The sequence below is a fragment of the Salarias fasciatus genome, chromosome 5, assembly GCF_902148845.1.
Source record: "Salarias fasciatus chromosome 5, fSalaFa1.1, whole genome shotgun sequence".
Taxonomy (NCBI): Eukaryota; Metazoa; Chordata; class Actinopteri; order Blenniiformes; family Blenniidae; genus Salarias; species Salarias fasciatus.
Genome location: NC_043749.1, coordinates 15,540,269 through 15,556,508, shown reverse-complemented (window position 1 = coordinate 15,556,508; position 16,240 = coordinate 15,540,269). Strand labels below are relative to the sequence as shown.

General features: G+C 41.6%; 2 protein-coding genes across 3 annotated transcripts; one reads left to right on the top strand and one right to left on the bottom strand.

Annotated features, from left to right (window-relative positions):
• The first annotated feature begins 102 nt into the window (after nucleotides 1–102).
• Nucleotides 103–12,204, top strand: rab44 (RAB44, member RAS oncogene family). 2 transcript variants are annotated; one of them, XM_030091770.1, is made up of 10 exons: nucleotides 103–213; nucleotides 414–7,330; nucleotides 7,787–7,845; nucleotides 8,723–8,796; nucleotides 8,912–9,049; nucleotides 9,125–9,206; nucleotides 10,200–10,314; nucleotides 10,842–10,940; nucleotides 11,016–11,092; nucleotides 11,190–12,204. In XM_030091770.1, exons 2-10 carry the CDS (start codon nucleotides 431–433, stop codon nucleotides 11,275–11,277), a joined length of 7,632 nt encoding a protein of 2,543 aa, XP_029947630.1. In that variant the 5' UTR covers nucleotides 103–213; nucleotides 414–430; the 3' UTR covers nucleotides 11,278–12,204. The 2 variants fall into 2 exon arrangements, with proteins under 2 accessions (XP_029947630.1, XP_029947631.1); XM_030091771.1 differs by lacking the exon at nucleotides 103–213 and having other exon boundaries at nucleotides 292–7,330.
• On the bottom strand, nucleotides 11,863–16,201 carry trub2 (TruB pseudouridine (psi) synthase family member 2). Its single transcript, XM_030091772.1, has 8 exons — nucleotides 15,972–16,201; nucleotides 15,622–15,756; nucleotides 14,715–14,789; nucleotides 14,556–14,617; nucleotides 14,393–14,474; nucleotides 14,090–14,162; nucleotides 13,828–13,964; nucleotides 11,863–13,741 (listed from the first exon to the last, which is right to left on the bottom strand). The coding sequence occupies exons 1-8, from the start codon at nucleotides 16,087–16,089 to the stop codon at nucleotides 13,404–13,406; spliced, it is 1,020 nt and encodes a 339-aa protein (XP_029947632.1). The 5' UTR covers nucleotides 16,090–16,201; the 3' UTR covers nucleotides 11,863–13,403.
• Between the last annotated feature and the right edge of the window lie 39 nt (nucleotides 16,202–16,240).

Sequence of the window (16,240 nt, the reverse complement as noted above, 5' to 3'; positions counted from 1 at the left end):
ATAGATGTAAAGGGGGAAAAAAAATGCATTGAATAAGGAAGTCGTGTATGTTGGCGTGAGTGTGAGCCCATACAGGAAGCTTTGAGGCATGGCTTCTCTAAAGGAGCGACACACACCCACGCATGAAATCTAACTACTACCGAGCAGAGACAGATGACTTGACATAAACTGGCTGCTCGAGTTGTAAGACAACACCTTTTCCTGATTTGGGCGGTAAGTACATGTGACATTGTGACAATTTTGTGGAATCCTTTGTATGTCAATTAGTGAACTTGGTGTGTTTAAGGACATTCAGTTGTTGCTTTTCATGCCATGTTAATGTCAGGCTTCCTTTTCACTGTGTTCTGCTGTGTTGTGAAGTTGACATTAAGTTGCTAATGTATTATTACATGACTGCATGTTTCATGCTTCAGGAGAGGGAGGATAGGCTATGTCGGGTCAAAGCGCAAAGAAAAAGCGGCTTGGATCACGTCGAGCTGCGTCGAGACCAAAGGAAGCAGCTGAGAGCGACGAGTTCCATGTAGCAGGCAGCGATTCTGCAGCACAACAGCATGTAGCAGAAGACAGAACTGAAGCAGCCGGTGCCACGCCAAAACCCGATGAGTTCAGACTTGAAACCCAGCAGCCGATACCAGTGAACAGGAAAAAACTTGGCTCAAGCCGAAGACACAAAGGAAAGCAGCATGGGAAGGACTCCGACATCGACACGTGCCCCGAAATGAGAGAGGAAGTTGAGGAAAGCTCCAGGGGTCTTAATACCTCTGAAACCACACAAATGTCAGAGGCAGCACAACTGGAAAGTCAGAAGGAAATATGTGAAGGGAGTCAGCTTGCTATTTCTGCACCACTAAAGACCTCTCCAACAATCTGTCCAGAGGAGGCGTTGGAAAGTTTAGGCCCCCAAAATCAGAACAAGCTGCAGTCGTTTCAAAATGAAAAAATGGCAGAAAATCCGCATGAAGATGGAACCTTTCAGTTAACAAGTCAAAGCGTTCTTTCATATCCTTCGGTGGATACACAGCTTGTCAACATTTCCCCATTAGATTTCATGGGCCTGGCAGAACAGGGACTTTCCCATCCTGATTCTGTTGACGAAACTGAAAGCAACAAAACATTTTACACAGACTTGTTCGCCGAGAGTACACATTCACAGGGCAGCTCCCTGATTCGCGACTCATTTGAAGAATCAGTTTTAGATTCTAAAACACTAGAGATAACTGCAGATAGAAGCAGTGCCAGAGAAATTGTTGAAGTGAAACAGAGTCTTGAGCAACCTATGCTTTCATCATTAAAAGACGAAGTGGTTGCAACCGAGGAACAAAATGTGCATTTCAACTTATTTGAGGAGAGATATGCTCCACACCCAGAGGAGATTGTTGATAATAGATTAGATAACAAGACACAAGATAGGTATCGAAAAGAGTTCTTTCCTCACAGTCAGACGCTTCATCCACCAGAAGATGTCTCTTCTGGTCAAGCTGGAATCATGAACATACCCGACCCTCAATCTTCAAAGCAAGGACATCAAATTAAGGAATCTAATGATGAAGTTTCAGGAAACCTGAAAACAATAATGTCATCAACAAGAGAGGAGAAGAATGAGGAGCTGAGTGAAGGAGGCAAACATGACAGCTCAATGTTTTCAGAGTCAGGCAATCAAGTGGCCGTGTCTGATCAATCAGTTGAAGACACGCCGAAAGGGAAAAATGAATCGGACACGCCTGAAAGTGAGGAGGTCAAAGGTTATCATTACTCAGTGGATGATGTGAGGAACAAGCTAGAAGAGGAAGTTAAACCAACACAGACAGAAGAAGCAGTGCTCGTGTTTAACACTTCTGAAAGGGTGCCGAATGATGCAGCAGATTCCGACGATTCTGAAATGATTTCAGAACCCGTGACAGACGAAACAGAAGTCATAGACACCTATCGGCCTGGCGTGGTTGTGAAGGGTGCTGTTGGTTCTGCAACCAACAGGGAAGACTCACATTTGGACTGGAAACAGGATGAGAACCACGGTGAAGTAGGTCACCTGGATGAGAGTAGAAGTCTGGACAGTTCCTCATGCATAGACGAGCAAACTGAGGCTGGCTTTGGCCAAAGTGAGAACGGAAGCATGTTAGGGTCTAGTTATAGTGATGAAGGAAGACAACAAATTAAAGAATCTGAAGTCAAACTCTCAGATAATGATGACAGTGGAGAGACAATGCCATTAACAACAGAAACACAGAAAGACGAAAGTCTATTTAAAGAATATGAAGCTATTCCATCTGTGCCACATGGCAGCCCAGTCTTTTCAGCGTCTACTATTGGTTATCCCTCTGAGCATCAAAATCCTTTGGCGAAAAACTTTCCGCACACTGAAATGGAAAGTGCAATTCCTGAATGCAGAAATATTCTAGATCAAGATATGAGAGAAACAGGCTTAAAAACAGAGGCGTCAGACAAGTCAGAGGAAACCAAACTGGACTATTTAGATTCTTCTGACCCTCTTGAGAAAGAAAGACATTTGACTTTAGAAAGAAAAGGCGAGGGTTATTCTGTGGATGATTCAAAGCAACCGTGGATTAACTACAGTGAAATAGGAGACCTCACACTCGGTCATGTGTATGACGATAAGGACCAATTAGACAATGACGTCAAGCACAGTGCTGAAAAATCTGTTTCTCAGGAAACAGGCATTTTTGACATCGAAAAGAGCCATTTTTCTTCCCAAACTTCACCATCACAACAAAATATTTCTTCTGACTCCAAACATCAGGACATTTCTCCCAGTGCAAATGAGCAAACTGAAACGGACTTTGACCCCAGAAGAAACAGAAGGAAACTGGGGTCCAGCCGAAGGATAAAAGACAGACAGGAACTTAAGAAATCAAATATCGATGCTGCAGAAAATACAAATGAACCTGACACCCCTGAAACTATGATAATGTCATTAACGCCCGAGTCAAGGCAAGACGTGGCTCAACAAAGTGAACCTGATACCCTGTCCGCATCACATAGCAGCTCTGTGATTTCAATTTCTACACCTGATTATTCTTCCGAGGTTCTGAGCACTCCTCTCACCAACTATTCCGAGACAGACCTTCAAAGTTTCATTCCTCACGGTCAACACTTTAAAGGAGATCTAGATGATGGATTCACAGGAGGAGTGATTATAGAAGGACTGTTTAATAAATCAGAGAAAATCACGATGGAAGATTGTGATACGTCTGTCATTCTTGGGCCAGAGGAGGCCAGAGGAGGTCTTCACAATCGTGAAGAGGATCAGCCACAAATTGAAAAAATGAACCTAATTCCTGACACCTTCAACAGTATGTTAGATGGCGCTGATGATAATTCTCAAATGATTTCAGGAGATTTGAAAGAAGCTCAAATCAAAAGCGCAGGTCAATATGACGTAATGGCCAAAAGTCCTCCTGACTCTGCCGCCAAACAGAAACACTCAGATCCTGATGACCCACAAGTTGAGCATTACACCAAAGAATCTAACTTAGAGCCTCCTGATCAGAAAAATGAGGATGATCCTTTACATTCTGCAAGGAGCGATGAGGAAGGACAACACATGTCCTCAGATTATGCAGATGTGGTGAAAGGCGATTTGAAAACCAACACTGAAGAAATATTTCACAGGGAAAAGGAAGAACTTTTCTCTGAAACTGAGGCGAACAACTCGTGTTTAGAAAAGGTTTATTCCGAAACTCCTTTTGACGCTCAACCTCAGGAGAATGCAGAGGCAGAGAGTAGTTTCGACGACTTTGGCAATACAAGAAAACTGGCATCTAACCTTAGACACAAAGAAACTGAAAGGTTTGAGGTCTCTGTAACTGAGTCATATGGCAAACCTATTGAGGGAGCTAATGCTAAGACTGCAGGTGAAGAACCCAGTGGAACAACTGAATTACTACCAACAGAACAAACAAAGGGCTGGATCGCTTCAGTGGAAACCATAATGGAAGGAACAGACAAATGTGACCCTGCTCAGACAGAGGAGGAAAATGTTGGCGGAGTTGTTTGTACTTCTGGATTAACTACAGTTGATTTATTTGCAAATCCCTCAGAAGATAAACAGGTGATTGACCAGTCGGAGCGCAGACAGATGTTACATGATGAGCATTCCAGTGTCGCTTCTGCAAAAGATGAAGGAATAGACAAACTGTTAAAACAGGAGGGAATTTTCCAGGAATATTCACTGACTGAACCCTACGTTGGTCCAACGAAAGTGGCGATATCTACAGAAAATAGCAGTCACGAAGAACAAACAGAACCTGAAACAGTATTTACGGATATTTCTGCAAATACAAGCCAACCTGAGATAGACATAAAAAGTACAGATATCCAGATGTCTTCTGATCTTGATAACCAGCAGGTCCTGTCAGAACAGAACACCTTTGAGGCTGTACACCATGAACATGACATTAGGAAAAAAGAAACAGATGGCACAGAAAGAGTATACACGGGACATCAGGACAACAAAGGACACTTTAGTACACTTCAGGAAAATAACCCTGATCCCAGTCCGGGCGTAAACCAAGGAATACTGGGGTCAAGCCAGGATGGATTATTAGTAACTTTGCAGGAAGAAATGGACAAAACTGGCAGTGCTGCAAGTGAATATGTGACTGTTGATGCCAAGCAAAACGCACATTTTAGCGGCATTGCTCCACTGTCTGAGTGCACCAATCCGGCAGTGGATCGACAGCTAATCAAATCAAATTCCAGCGAGGTGCCAGACGAAGGACTTCCCGCTTTGTATTCTGTGTCAGAAAACAGAGAAACTGTCAAGGACACACAGATGTTAAAGCTGGCTGAACAGTTCCTGGGAATTGATCCATTTATGGATGTGGATTCAGAATACGGAAAGTCTTCCATGACAGCAGAGATATTTTCTGAGAAAAACAACCCTAGAAAACATGAAGTTCGATGCAGTGTTGAGCAAGAAGCATTTTCATCACCAAAAGAGGAGATAGCTAAAAATAGGGAACCTAAAGAGCAGTTCGGCTCATCTGAAGTCAGAGAGACTCAGCAGTCAGATGGTGTTGTAAATAAATTACAGAAAGATCACACCGATGCTACACAAATACAAGTAATGCATCAAATCACTTATCCTGCAGCTCTGGAGGATAAACCTCTTCTACAAACATTAGAAACAAATATTTATTTAGATTCCCCGCTTCAGAGCATTAATGATGAAATTCACACAGACATTAAACCAGCAGGAAATAAAAGGAGACTGGGCTCAAGCCGACGATCTAAAGGAAGACAACAAGTGAAGGAAGAAACTTCTGAACCACAACCTGAAACTACAGACCATGCAGAAGCCACAAAGGTGGATGAGTCTCTTAAAATAGCAAAAATGTCATTAACAACAGAGGCAGCCGTACAGGAAGAATCAGACAACCTCAATTTTGCAGAGGACGCCACAAAAAGTGGGTCAACTGAGAGCGAGGACACAGAGAAGCTTTCGGAGGAAGATATGTTCTTCACCCAGAATGTTATGATCACCAGGGCTTCAGAAACACCAGACTTTATTTCAAATTCAGACAGCAGCGCTTCTCTCAAACCCAACGCCGACACAGAAGAGAATAAAACACCCGTTGAAGAACCTGAGAATATAGGCGGACTCACAGGAAGTGACATAGATGATATGAACTTGTTTCAAACAGCACATGTCTCAGCTTGGAGAGGTGAGTCAGACATGCAGAACATCTCATCTCACGATGACAATAGCAGCTTCACGCCGAGAACTAAGGATGTGGTTGATCAGAAAGAAGCCAGTCAGACACAAAACACAGAAGTTCTAACTTGCGACAGTGACTCGCCTGGGCACAAAATCTATGTGGAAGAAACTGAGACGTGTGCCGAGGTGGCAGGGAGTTCGATGGATGTACAAGGTCTTGAAGAGGACGAAGCTGGAAGAAAACGTGAGGATCCTGCTAATGAATTCAAAGCAGCTCAAGGAATATACACTTCACCTCAGATTGTGTCTGCAGCACAAGAGCCAGCAGTGGACGTGTCTTCCAGCACAGAACTTTCAACAGAAATGGATGCATCAAACAACAGCGAGTCTGAGAGAAGTAATTCGGGATATTGTGAAATTGTGCCTGCGATATCCAGACACAAGAAGAGAAAGCTGGGCTCCACCCGCAAAAACCAACTCAGCAGAAGACAAGAAAAGGATAAAGTCCAGGAAGGAACAACAGAAACAGAGTCAGATGTGAGGAATCTTGTTGAGATTGAAGTCGTGGAGCAGCTGCAGGTATGTGCAGAGATGTCACAAAATGAAGACGCATCACTGGTGTTGAGTCTTACTCACAAAGAACTACAGGAAATAAGTAACCCCCCCTCTGCTCATGACGAGGAGCGTGAGCAACAAGGCAACACTGCTGATGTGCAGAGCTCTGATAGTAATGTGAGACCAGATATAAATGATTCACTGGATCTCTCTCCTCAGCAGTCTGCCTCTCACAATGTGAGCATTGTCAGTCCTGCTAATGATGCCGATGTAAGAGTCGGTGAAATGGATATAAATGTTACTGTACAGCCAGCACAGACACCAAGCCCTGAGATCCAAGTAACCTCTGAAAGAAACAGACAAGAAACTGAAAATGCTGCAATTACTGATGTCGCAAGAGAGAGTTTAATGCTTCATAGTGAGAGTGCACAGGTTACACACAGAGAGGAAAAGCCAGAGAGCGTTGAAGTAACACAAGACCCAAAGAATGATCCACAAAACAGAGACAGTGATGAGCTTGAAAGCACACATTTCAATGAGCAGACGAAAACCAACAGAAGACGAAAGATGGGCTCCTCTCGCAGAAACCTTGTTTTTCAAGCCAAAGGAGAAGAGTTGCAACAAAAGCAGGAGGAAGATACTAAGGCAACAGAGTCGCAAACACCCGACAGAAGTGCAACGGCAATAACTGTCCCTGGATTTGAAGAACAAGAGCTGCAACTTCACACTGAAGACAGACACCATCACTCTGAAGAAAAAGAGGAGATCATCCTTGAAACAGTGGAATGCACTCATGTTCATGAATCTCAGTTAAAGCCCCTGGTTCAGCAAACAGCTCCTCAGAGCCAACCGGAAGAAACAGAGCATCAGTTGTTTGATTCTGGCTGCTCTCCGTCCACCACTGATACCATGTCTGAGCTGGCGTCTGGAGGCAGGAGAAGGAAAATGGGATCTCATCGAAAGTCACGCGGACATCAAAACCAGAAGGACCAAAGTCGAAGAGTGATGGACGCAGGAGATGAGAGGCGTGTCCGCAGTATCACAGAAGCAACCGAAGAGCAGACAGAAGAGCCATCAGGTCGAGATCACATATCCGAGGTAAGCATCAAAGTATTCTTTTTCAAGAGAATTCCAGTCATATTTCTTGATATTCTCATTAAAAAAACAAACAAACAAAAAACAAACAAAAAAAAACTTTTTTTATGCATATATTTCCCTGGCTGATTACTTATGGGAGGATCTTGACAAACTTTTTGATGCTAATGATGTCTTTTCACACAGCTTGACTCTGCTGAGTTGTACTTCCCATTGTCATAAGCAACAGCAACACACTGCAAGTACTTGTTGCAATAATGAAGTGGCACAACGAAAATAAGGAACATGTAGTTCACATGTTAGAAAGAAGAACTCAGACATGAACCTGACTTCAGTAGAAAGTAATGATTCAGTGCTCCGAAGTCCATTAAGATAACCTTAGCATAAAACAAACTCTTCTCTTATTAATTAATAACCATGTGAAGTATAATATCATTCCTCCAATATTTGTTTTTTCAGGTTGATGGAAGGCAGACGACACCATCACCCAGCTTCAGTGACCCTTTAAGGCCTCTCAGGTAAAATAGTCACAATAAACAGAAACAACACAGCTTCTAGTGGTTACTGCTCTTCATAATTTGCTCGACTTAATAGAATTCTGGTGTCGCTTCTTAGAATAACCAGAATAATCTTCGATCACATAAACATGGAGAGGTTTCATAAAAAGCACAGCTCTGTTTCAACCCAATGTCATGCTGGTTGGACACTGTGAAGTAACAACCACATGTTGCCTCAGTGCTTACAAAAGACATTGCAGGTTGTTTTGAATATATAAGCGCACAACATAATCAGAATCAAAATGGTCTTTGAGGCTGAGACGAACTACAAAGTTCAACTTTCTGTTCTTTTATCTCATTAAACTAATGCATGTGTAGTTCTGCTCCAGCTCAAAAAAAATTACTCATGTTCAGTTAAGCCTTCTTCAGAGAGATTTGCTTTCCGTTTATTACTTTAAGAAGAGTTTCCTTGATGTACATGAGTCATCTAGAAGCTTAAGTCTCTGATTCATGCAAGCCATGCATCCGCTCTAATCCTCACTGACATGGTATAGAAGATGCATCGTCTGGCGTCTGAACAGATGCTTGTTGCATGCAGTGGTTACTAGTTTGTTGATGTTATCAACTTCCTGCAGGCAAATTAGAGGGTTTTTTTTTTTTAGAGAATTTAGATGCCACAGAGATGTTTCACATTCTAGGAAAAAATTATCAGCAAGCACATTCATACATGAACCCTCACAGTAAAACAAACATGAGAAGTGAAGAATGGATAGTGGGCAATGAGATAATAGAACTATGAATCTGTTTTTGTGAAGCAAATCTGATCCAGAATGGTTGTTGATAGCCTGCTGTATCTGTAATGTCTCAGTGGAAGTCTATTCGGTTGTCTCCTTCACAGTGAGAAGACCCCATCCCAGCCTCATGGCGCAGGCGTCGCTCTGAATCAGGAAAGTCAAACACAGTTGTCTTTAGGTAAATAGACCGAGATCATTTCAACACAGTGTGGAATGCAGACCGCAGCTGGCTGTGGAGTAATAATAAGAGAGAATTACAAGACTGTGACCGGGAAAGTGTTTTTTGATTTCAGCTGGTAATCCCAGAGGAAAGGAACTCAAATCAAATAACTACAATGTGGTGATGATTGGAGACAGCGGTGTGGGAAAAACCTCGTTTATGAAGAGAGCTCAGAGCGGAAAGTTTTCCTTAATCCTCCCCACCTCTATTGGTGAGAGACTGACCTTTACTGTATGATCTCTCCTAGAAATATGTGCAAATTAACATGATTGAACATGATTTGCAGGCCTGGATTCCTGCATGTGGACAGTGGTGGTGGAAGGGAATCCTGTGGTTCTACATGTGTGGGACACGGCAGGTCAAGAAAGGTATGGATGTGCGTTTTCTATTTGCAGGATGGGATTGAGACAGACGTTGCAGATATTTGCTTTGAATTGAAGTCATGCATATTATGGGAAAAAAAGTTCCAATGACGAGCACAGATCTGAACTCTCGGATGAGAACCGCACAGTAGATCCACAGCGGCTTCATGAGGACTAACTTTAGACAGGAAGAGCAGCTGGTGGAGCGCACGATGGGCAGTCAGACTGGAAGTCTGACAGAGGGAAGTAACAACCACAGGCACAGAGTGTGATCTGGTGGCTAGCGAAGGCCCGAATGTGGCATGTACACCGTCTGCCTTCTCTTCTCAGAAGTGGCTTTGTTATTTTTTTTCCAGAAAGATCCACTTTGCTTTTTGTGTGGCAGCAGGGACATATTTCAAAAGCCTGAAGGCTCTTCACACCTAATGTGAAAGTTCACCGGTATTCAAAGCGAGACATCTGATGAGCACATGCAACAATTACATAAAGAACCATTCGACTTTCTATTGTGGACACAGAAATTGTAGCAGTTTTCCTGAACACATTTCCCCCTCGGGCCAGGATGCAACTTGTTTCAGAACTGGTTTGGCATGTCTGAGCAGCGCTTTGTTTGTTTGGATGATATATTACGCACACAGCCTGTGGCTGCCAATGATCCGAGGTGACCTGCAGCATGCTGTGTGAAGTTTAGGACAGATATTCGATCAAGATCGTTCACATGTGTGCATAGTACAACGGAAAGCGGCCATCATTGCCCATAAAAATTGAGGACAAGTGGAAACATTTAGTGTTTCATTACTTACAATTTGTTGTAGCTATAAATGTTCCAACATCCATTCCTGTTTTCAGAAGAGATGTCTTGAATGATTTAATCTAGTTTTAGGAAAGTCTTTGTTCTCTTTACTACACAATAAAGAATATAATACTAAGAATTGAACTAATGTGAGAAAAGCTGTCGTCCTACGTCTTGACAGTTTCTTTTTTTAATTGTCTTCAAAGGTTTCGCAGCATCACGAGACAGGTTTTTCACAGAGCCCAGGGGTTTCTCTTGATGTACGACATCTCGTCCGCCCAGAGCTTCTCTGCAGTCAGCTACTGGGCCAGCTGTATTCAGGTAACACGCTTTTCAAGTCCTTTTCAGCAACGCTCTGCTGCCTTTTCTTTACGGTGTTTTCATAACAGACTCAAAGGTTTTATTCAGGGTTACACAAACTGAGACATTGTGGGGTTTCTAATTTCCTGCTGTAATGACTCACCATTTTTGACTGAATACTAGTTTCAATTATTTTTTTTTACCATGTTAAAACTCCATTTGGTGTCTTTTACATGAACAAATATTTAATAAGGAGGAAAAAAAAGCACTTTGAAGCTGAAGCATGCCATTTACCAAAAAACTGGTTCATACCGCCATGTTTTTACCGTCACCCGTTCATCTTCTGTACCACCTTATTTAACTCGGGGGCTGGGGCCAGTTCCAGCAAACAAAGAACAAATGCAGGGTTTATCCTGTCACCAGTCCATCTCACAGCAAAAACACAAACACAGACAACCGAACACACACTCACTTTCACAGCTAGGAGGAAATAAAAGTCAATTAAATTAAAAAAAAATAAAAAAATTGTGATTTTTTTTTCTGTTTAGGAATCCAGTGCAGAAAATGTGGCTGTTTTGCTTCTTGGGAACAAGACTGACTGTGCAGATCGAAAAGTCACAGCTCAACAGGGAGACGCTCTTGCGAAGGTATGATCACTTCTCATTACCCCTGCTTCATAACAGCAACATTTATTCAGTACTATTAATTACTCTCCTCAACAGGAATACAATTTTGAATTTATGGAATGCAGTGCTGCCACAGGGGAAAATGTCGTTCAGTCTTTGGAAAGCATAGCAAGGTAACACTTTTTTTTTTTTTTTTTTAAACTTGTCTTATATTTTGTGCGCTGACATGTCACCTGTCCTGACATCTGACTGTTGCTGTGTTCTTACCAGGATGGTGAGCCAAAGATGTGACTCGAGAAGGGAAGCCACAGTGTTACACAAAGGGCCGGAGAAGAAAAAAGGATCAAGATGTTGCTGAAAAGGTGCATTTATCTAAAAAGAAAGAGGAGAGTGAATTTACTGAACCTTCAAGCACTTACTGAGCAAGACACCAAATCAGTGAGCCTCACTTCTTCCTGTTTCTTCTCAACTACCAATGATGAGAAAATGACCCAGAAGGCTTGAAGCACAGTTTTGAGACACATCGGAAGAAATACTGCTTGTGTAGGATTTGTATACTTTCTGTAAATAATGACAATACAGGATAATTCTGCTTTAACTGCTTCATATATTAACATCAGTGCTGACGTGTTTTTCCCCTTTACCTTGGAAAAGCACTTTTCCCCTACGCAGATTTACCTGATCAGAGTGGAGTAAAGAAATTCAAGGCACCATATTTAATCCCTCTACCCGTAAAACACATAACAGGCAGACTGAAGGCCTGGGTAGCAATAACACGTTACTCTGTTGGTCAGTAGTACTGAATAAGACGTCAACCACAGTTTAAAACCTCTTTTCAAATTTAAGCCATATTTTAAACTATGAAAAGGGTTTGACCTTTTTTCACAGGCTTTGAATTCCATGACATAATAGACCCTTTTGGCACTCTTCACACAAAAAAAACATTTCCATGAGTGCTTTAATGACTGCCCTCATGTGAATCAAAGGATTTAAATTTAGGTAATTTTCACAAATATAGCATTTTGCTTTGAGAAAAAATATTTACTGTTATGTTTATGACAAAAAAGGACCATTTTTATTTGTATATGAGTGTGTTAATGCACAAGATTTTAATATGTAAAGGTAAGATCAAATGTTTGTGTGTCTTAAGCACAGTGCTGGAAAAACGATCAACAGGTTTTCAATAATAATTTGTTTTCTTTTAATGTTGTTACTGTGTATTTCCCACCCAGTTAATGTAATTACACACATCAACTATCATGCTTAATAAACCTCCTGAATGACATTTTGTTTGCCTGCGTGCTTTATTTGTGACCTCGTGGGAAATGTGCTTCTCAACTGACAAAGAACGCTATGTTCCCTGAGGAATAATAACTTCATCAGTGGCATGAAGAGCACGACAACAGCGGCGCCACGGCAGTAACCTTGTAACATAAACAAGGAGCAGGCAGCAGCACGACGAGGAAACAGTTACTTTGACACTATTGCCTTTTGGATTATACAGATTAGCAGATTTCAAGCCTATCCATTCATCTTATGTTCAACTTCATCCGTAATGATGAAGCCACAGCTGTAAGAAAATGTTCTTTTGTGTCACACACAGTCCACAAGGCTGGATTTAACTCCGTGATCTTTTTAAATATTTTATCACACATAAATTGCTGTTTTCAAATGAATACTTGAAGCCACTTCAATGTTGTACATGACTCGAGCAAAAGCTCATCAATAACTGATCATACACATTGTCACTTAAAAGCATTACATAATATAAAAAAAAACTGAAAGTGAGATTTGAATTTCACAAATTCAGGATTATTGTTGTCAGCAGACTTGCCACATTGTGAGAAGGTTCTCAGATCAGGCTGAAGTTTTCATGTTCTACATATAGAAGTGCAGCTGTTTCCTGGGTATTTCAGTTTCCTGTCAGTCCAAAAACATGTTGAAGTGTATTTTGGTGACTTTAGGTCACGGTAATTTCCCCTGCCTTTGCCCAGTTTAAATAAATGAGAACATAAAATAGGTTTATTTAAAATACAGGCTTTGATCAAAATCAAATGATTCTTTGATTTATTGAAAAACTCAGTGGAAGCACAAGACCTAATACTGTGAGAACATTCTGACAGATTAAGCTGGTACTCCAAACATTTCGACTGTAAAGTTCACAACGACCTTTCACCACTTGGGGGAGCATTTGAGCTGAAAAACAGGTGCATCATTTCTTGTGTTGGAACCAACTTTTGTGATGGAGAAGTTTTTCTTGGCGCTGCACTGATCCCGTTTCAGACAGTAAAAAATAATTTATCATACAAAACTATCTAAATCACTGCTACATTATTTTATTCAGTTCGGATGAGTGTTCATAAAAGCAATAAGTTAAATTAAAAAAAAAAACCTACTTTGAAAAAGACACTCATAAGATGCAAGAAAATTCTTTTTTGTTTTGTTTTGTTTTGTTTTACCAGCGTTGAACTTCAGTGGGCTGGATTAACTGCTTGTCTCAGAAACAGTTCTACCTGATATTGCTTCTTCAAAAGCGTCTCCCTGCGAGGTGACTGTCTCTCTGTCTTCTCGTGTCTGTGCCACTGGCCTCTCGGCGGGGGACCGTGGCTTCTTCTCGGTTTCCTTCGAGGCGTGGTTCTGTCGTACGGCCTGCATGACGTCCGCAGCACTCCAGTGGTGGCGGGTCAAGGCGTCCCGCAGGGTGAAAGGTCCGTCTCTGACGCGTCTCACTCCTTTACACACCGCCGTGCTGCGCAGCTCCAGTCCAATCTCGTGCACGACCTTACGCAGATATTTCTGGGTTTCGTTGATGCACTGCACCTCTGTGAAAGCAGCACAAATCAAACGGAATCGGTGGCGTTAATCTGTGCGATGAGGGGCGACATGAACTCTGCTGTACAGGATTTACCTAAAGTGAATTTGGGGGGCTGGAAACGAATACAGCGTAAGCCCGTCATGATCGGCGGCGATTTTCCATCAGGGCCAAGTAAACCCTGAGCAGCCATCTCGTAAGCTTCCTGAGAGCTCATGTCCACGTTGGCATAACTAGAGAGAAAAACAGAAAACTATTAAAGTTGTTTCTTTTCAACAATAGCTCAAACACAAATGTGATTTAGGGGGGAAACACATATTTACAGAAATGTAATGAATATTATATGAAGCTGGCTTACGTTAGCAGAGCCTTCTGATTGGATCCCTGCAGCACTGCCAGCACTCTCTCCAGCTTCTCCAGGGTAATGTGATCTTGTGAAGAAGACAGGGGTTTTTTTTTTTTTTTTTTTAAGAGAAAATGGTTTCAATTGCACAGGAGACAGCTGGAAACACAACGTCCTAGATAAGGACAATAGAGGACTTGACCTGTATAATACGTCACAAATGCAAAACTATTATAATTAAAATGCCTTTTAATTTTCACGGCACGCTGCCAAACTTAAACATAAAGTTTAATTGGTGGAACAGATGAGGTTACATACCATAAGTGGATCTCTCAACAATTCTCCCGGTGTCAGAAAAATTATGTGACGCAATCCCAAATTCCCCCTCAAGCGTATAATCCTGGAACAAATGAGACGGCAGTGAATCGCATAATAATAACTTCATCTGGATCATTATATGTCAACTGAAATGATAAATTACCCTCGTGACTTGTGTTTGGTAGAAATCATTCAGAACTTTGTTTCCATTCCCAACTGCTAAAACTGAATTAAAAAAAAAAAAAACAGGTGTAAATATTCACAAGGATTTTAACGACCAAATAAATGAATGTTCTTATGTAAGTGAGCAGAACTAACATACCTAGAACACCAGAAGAGGAAGCGTCCAGGCGATGTCCTACTCCGACTCGTATATGCTGAAATTCAGGTCCTGTCACTACAAAACACACACAAACACACACTCTAATCATGTACGATTCGTAACATCTGCTGATCACTTTAGTTCAATTACTTCACACAGTGCTTCTGAATAAAAGACAAACTTTGTCACGATGTTCCAAGTCAGTCACAAACTGATGATATATTCTTCCAAATAATGCTGCAGTGGTGTCCAGAATAAAACATTTGTTTAGTAAAACAAAATTTACATTCCGTTTCAAATGCAAAGGTTCATGGGTGGGTCACAAAGCCCTCTTGATTTTAAGGGGCACAACATGTTTTTCTTGCAAAAATAGATGAGCCCACATTCAATTCATTTGTCACAACACTAGGTTTAAGCATTTACATTAGAAGTGAAACATTTAAAAATGTTTTTCAAAACTATTTGAAAGCGTCTGCAAAACACGCAAAGGTAAGCTCATAAAGTAAGTACTAAAAATGGCAGAGCGTCAGGCTGAAAGAAAAATTAATCAGTCAAAAAAAAAAAAGATTTGGATAGAATATGGCTTCACAGAAGCACTGGACAAAATTAAAGCCTAACTAACATTTTGTGGTGAAAAGCTGGCAAAAGAAAGTTTGAAACGTCAAGTTGATCAGTCCACTACAGACCCAGGACATTGAGAAAACCCAAAGAGCAGTGTCAGAGAAAAAGAACTCATTGTTACAGGATATTTGTTTTTCACATTTATTATCTAAACATAGACTGACATACTCTGATCTCTGACAACACTGTGAGAAACCAATGCTTAAGTAAAGTTTTTGTCTGTGTTGATATAAATGGATGAACAGTGAGGATTTGGTCCAGGAGATGAGGGTGAGCTCAGACATACCCAGAGGGTGTTTGGACAGTGCAGGAACTGAGGCTGCAGTCAGGGTCAGTCCTTTAGGAGCTTCTGGGTCACTGCTGGGCTGGAGCAGGAAACGGACCTCGTGAGGCAGAGCCTGAGGAGGCGTAGCATTTATACCTGAAAAGAAATGATGGAGAACAGAGAGAAGCAAACATTTAAGTGTACTACAATGATTAAAAAGTAAAAACAAAGACAAATAAGGGAAACATGTTTACGTAATTCTGACAAGACAGAGCAGACTTCACCATTCATGACAATTAGACAGATTGAAATTTGCAGTGTTGGATTTAAGGGTCTGTTTATAAAGCTTAAAAAGGCTCTGTGACTGTCACCTTTGAGAAGATTCGTCTCGATCGTGTCCCGTACGAGCTTCCAGTGAACTCCGGGGGGCTTGTAGACGCAGAAAAGCCCTTCCAACCTCCGAAACATCCGGATAGCTGGAGTCGCCATTGTGTTAGGACTATCCGGTCATCCTAGTTTCCTGAAAACATAGATTACAGGGATTTAAACCCACTGTTTATGCGGCTTGCTAAGGTAAGGGCAGACTCCCCCAGTGCCTTCCGCACGTGAACAAGCGAGCATGCGCAGAAAATGACACCGG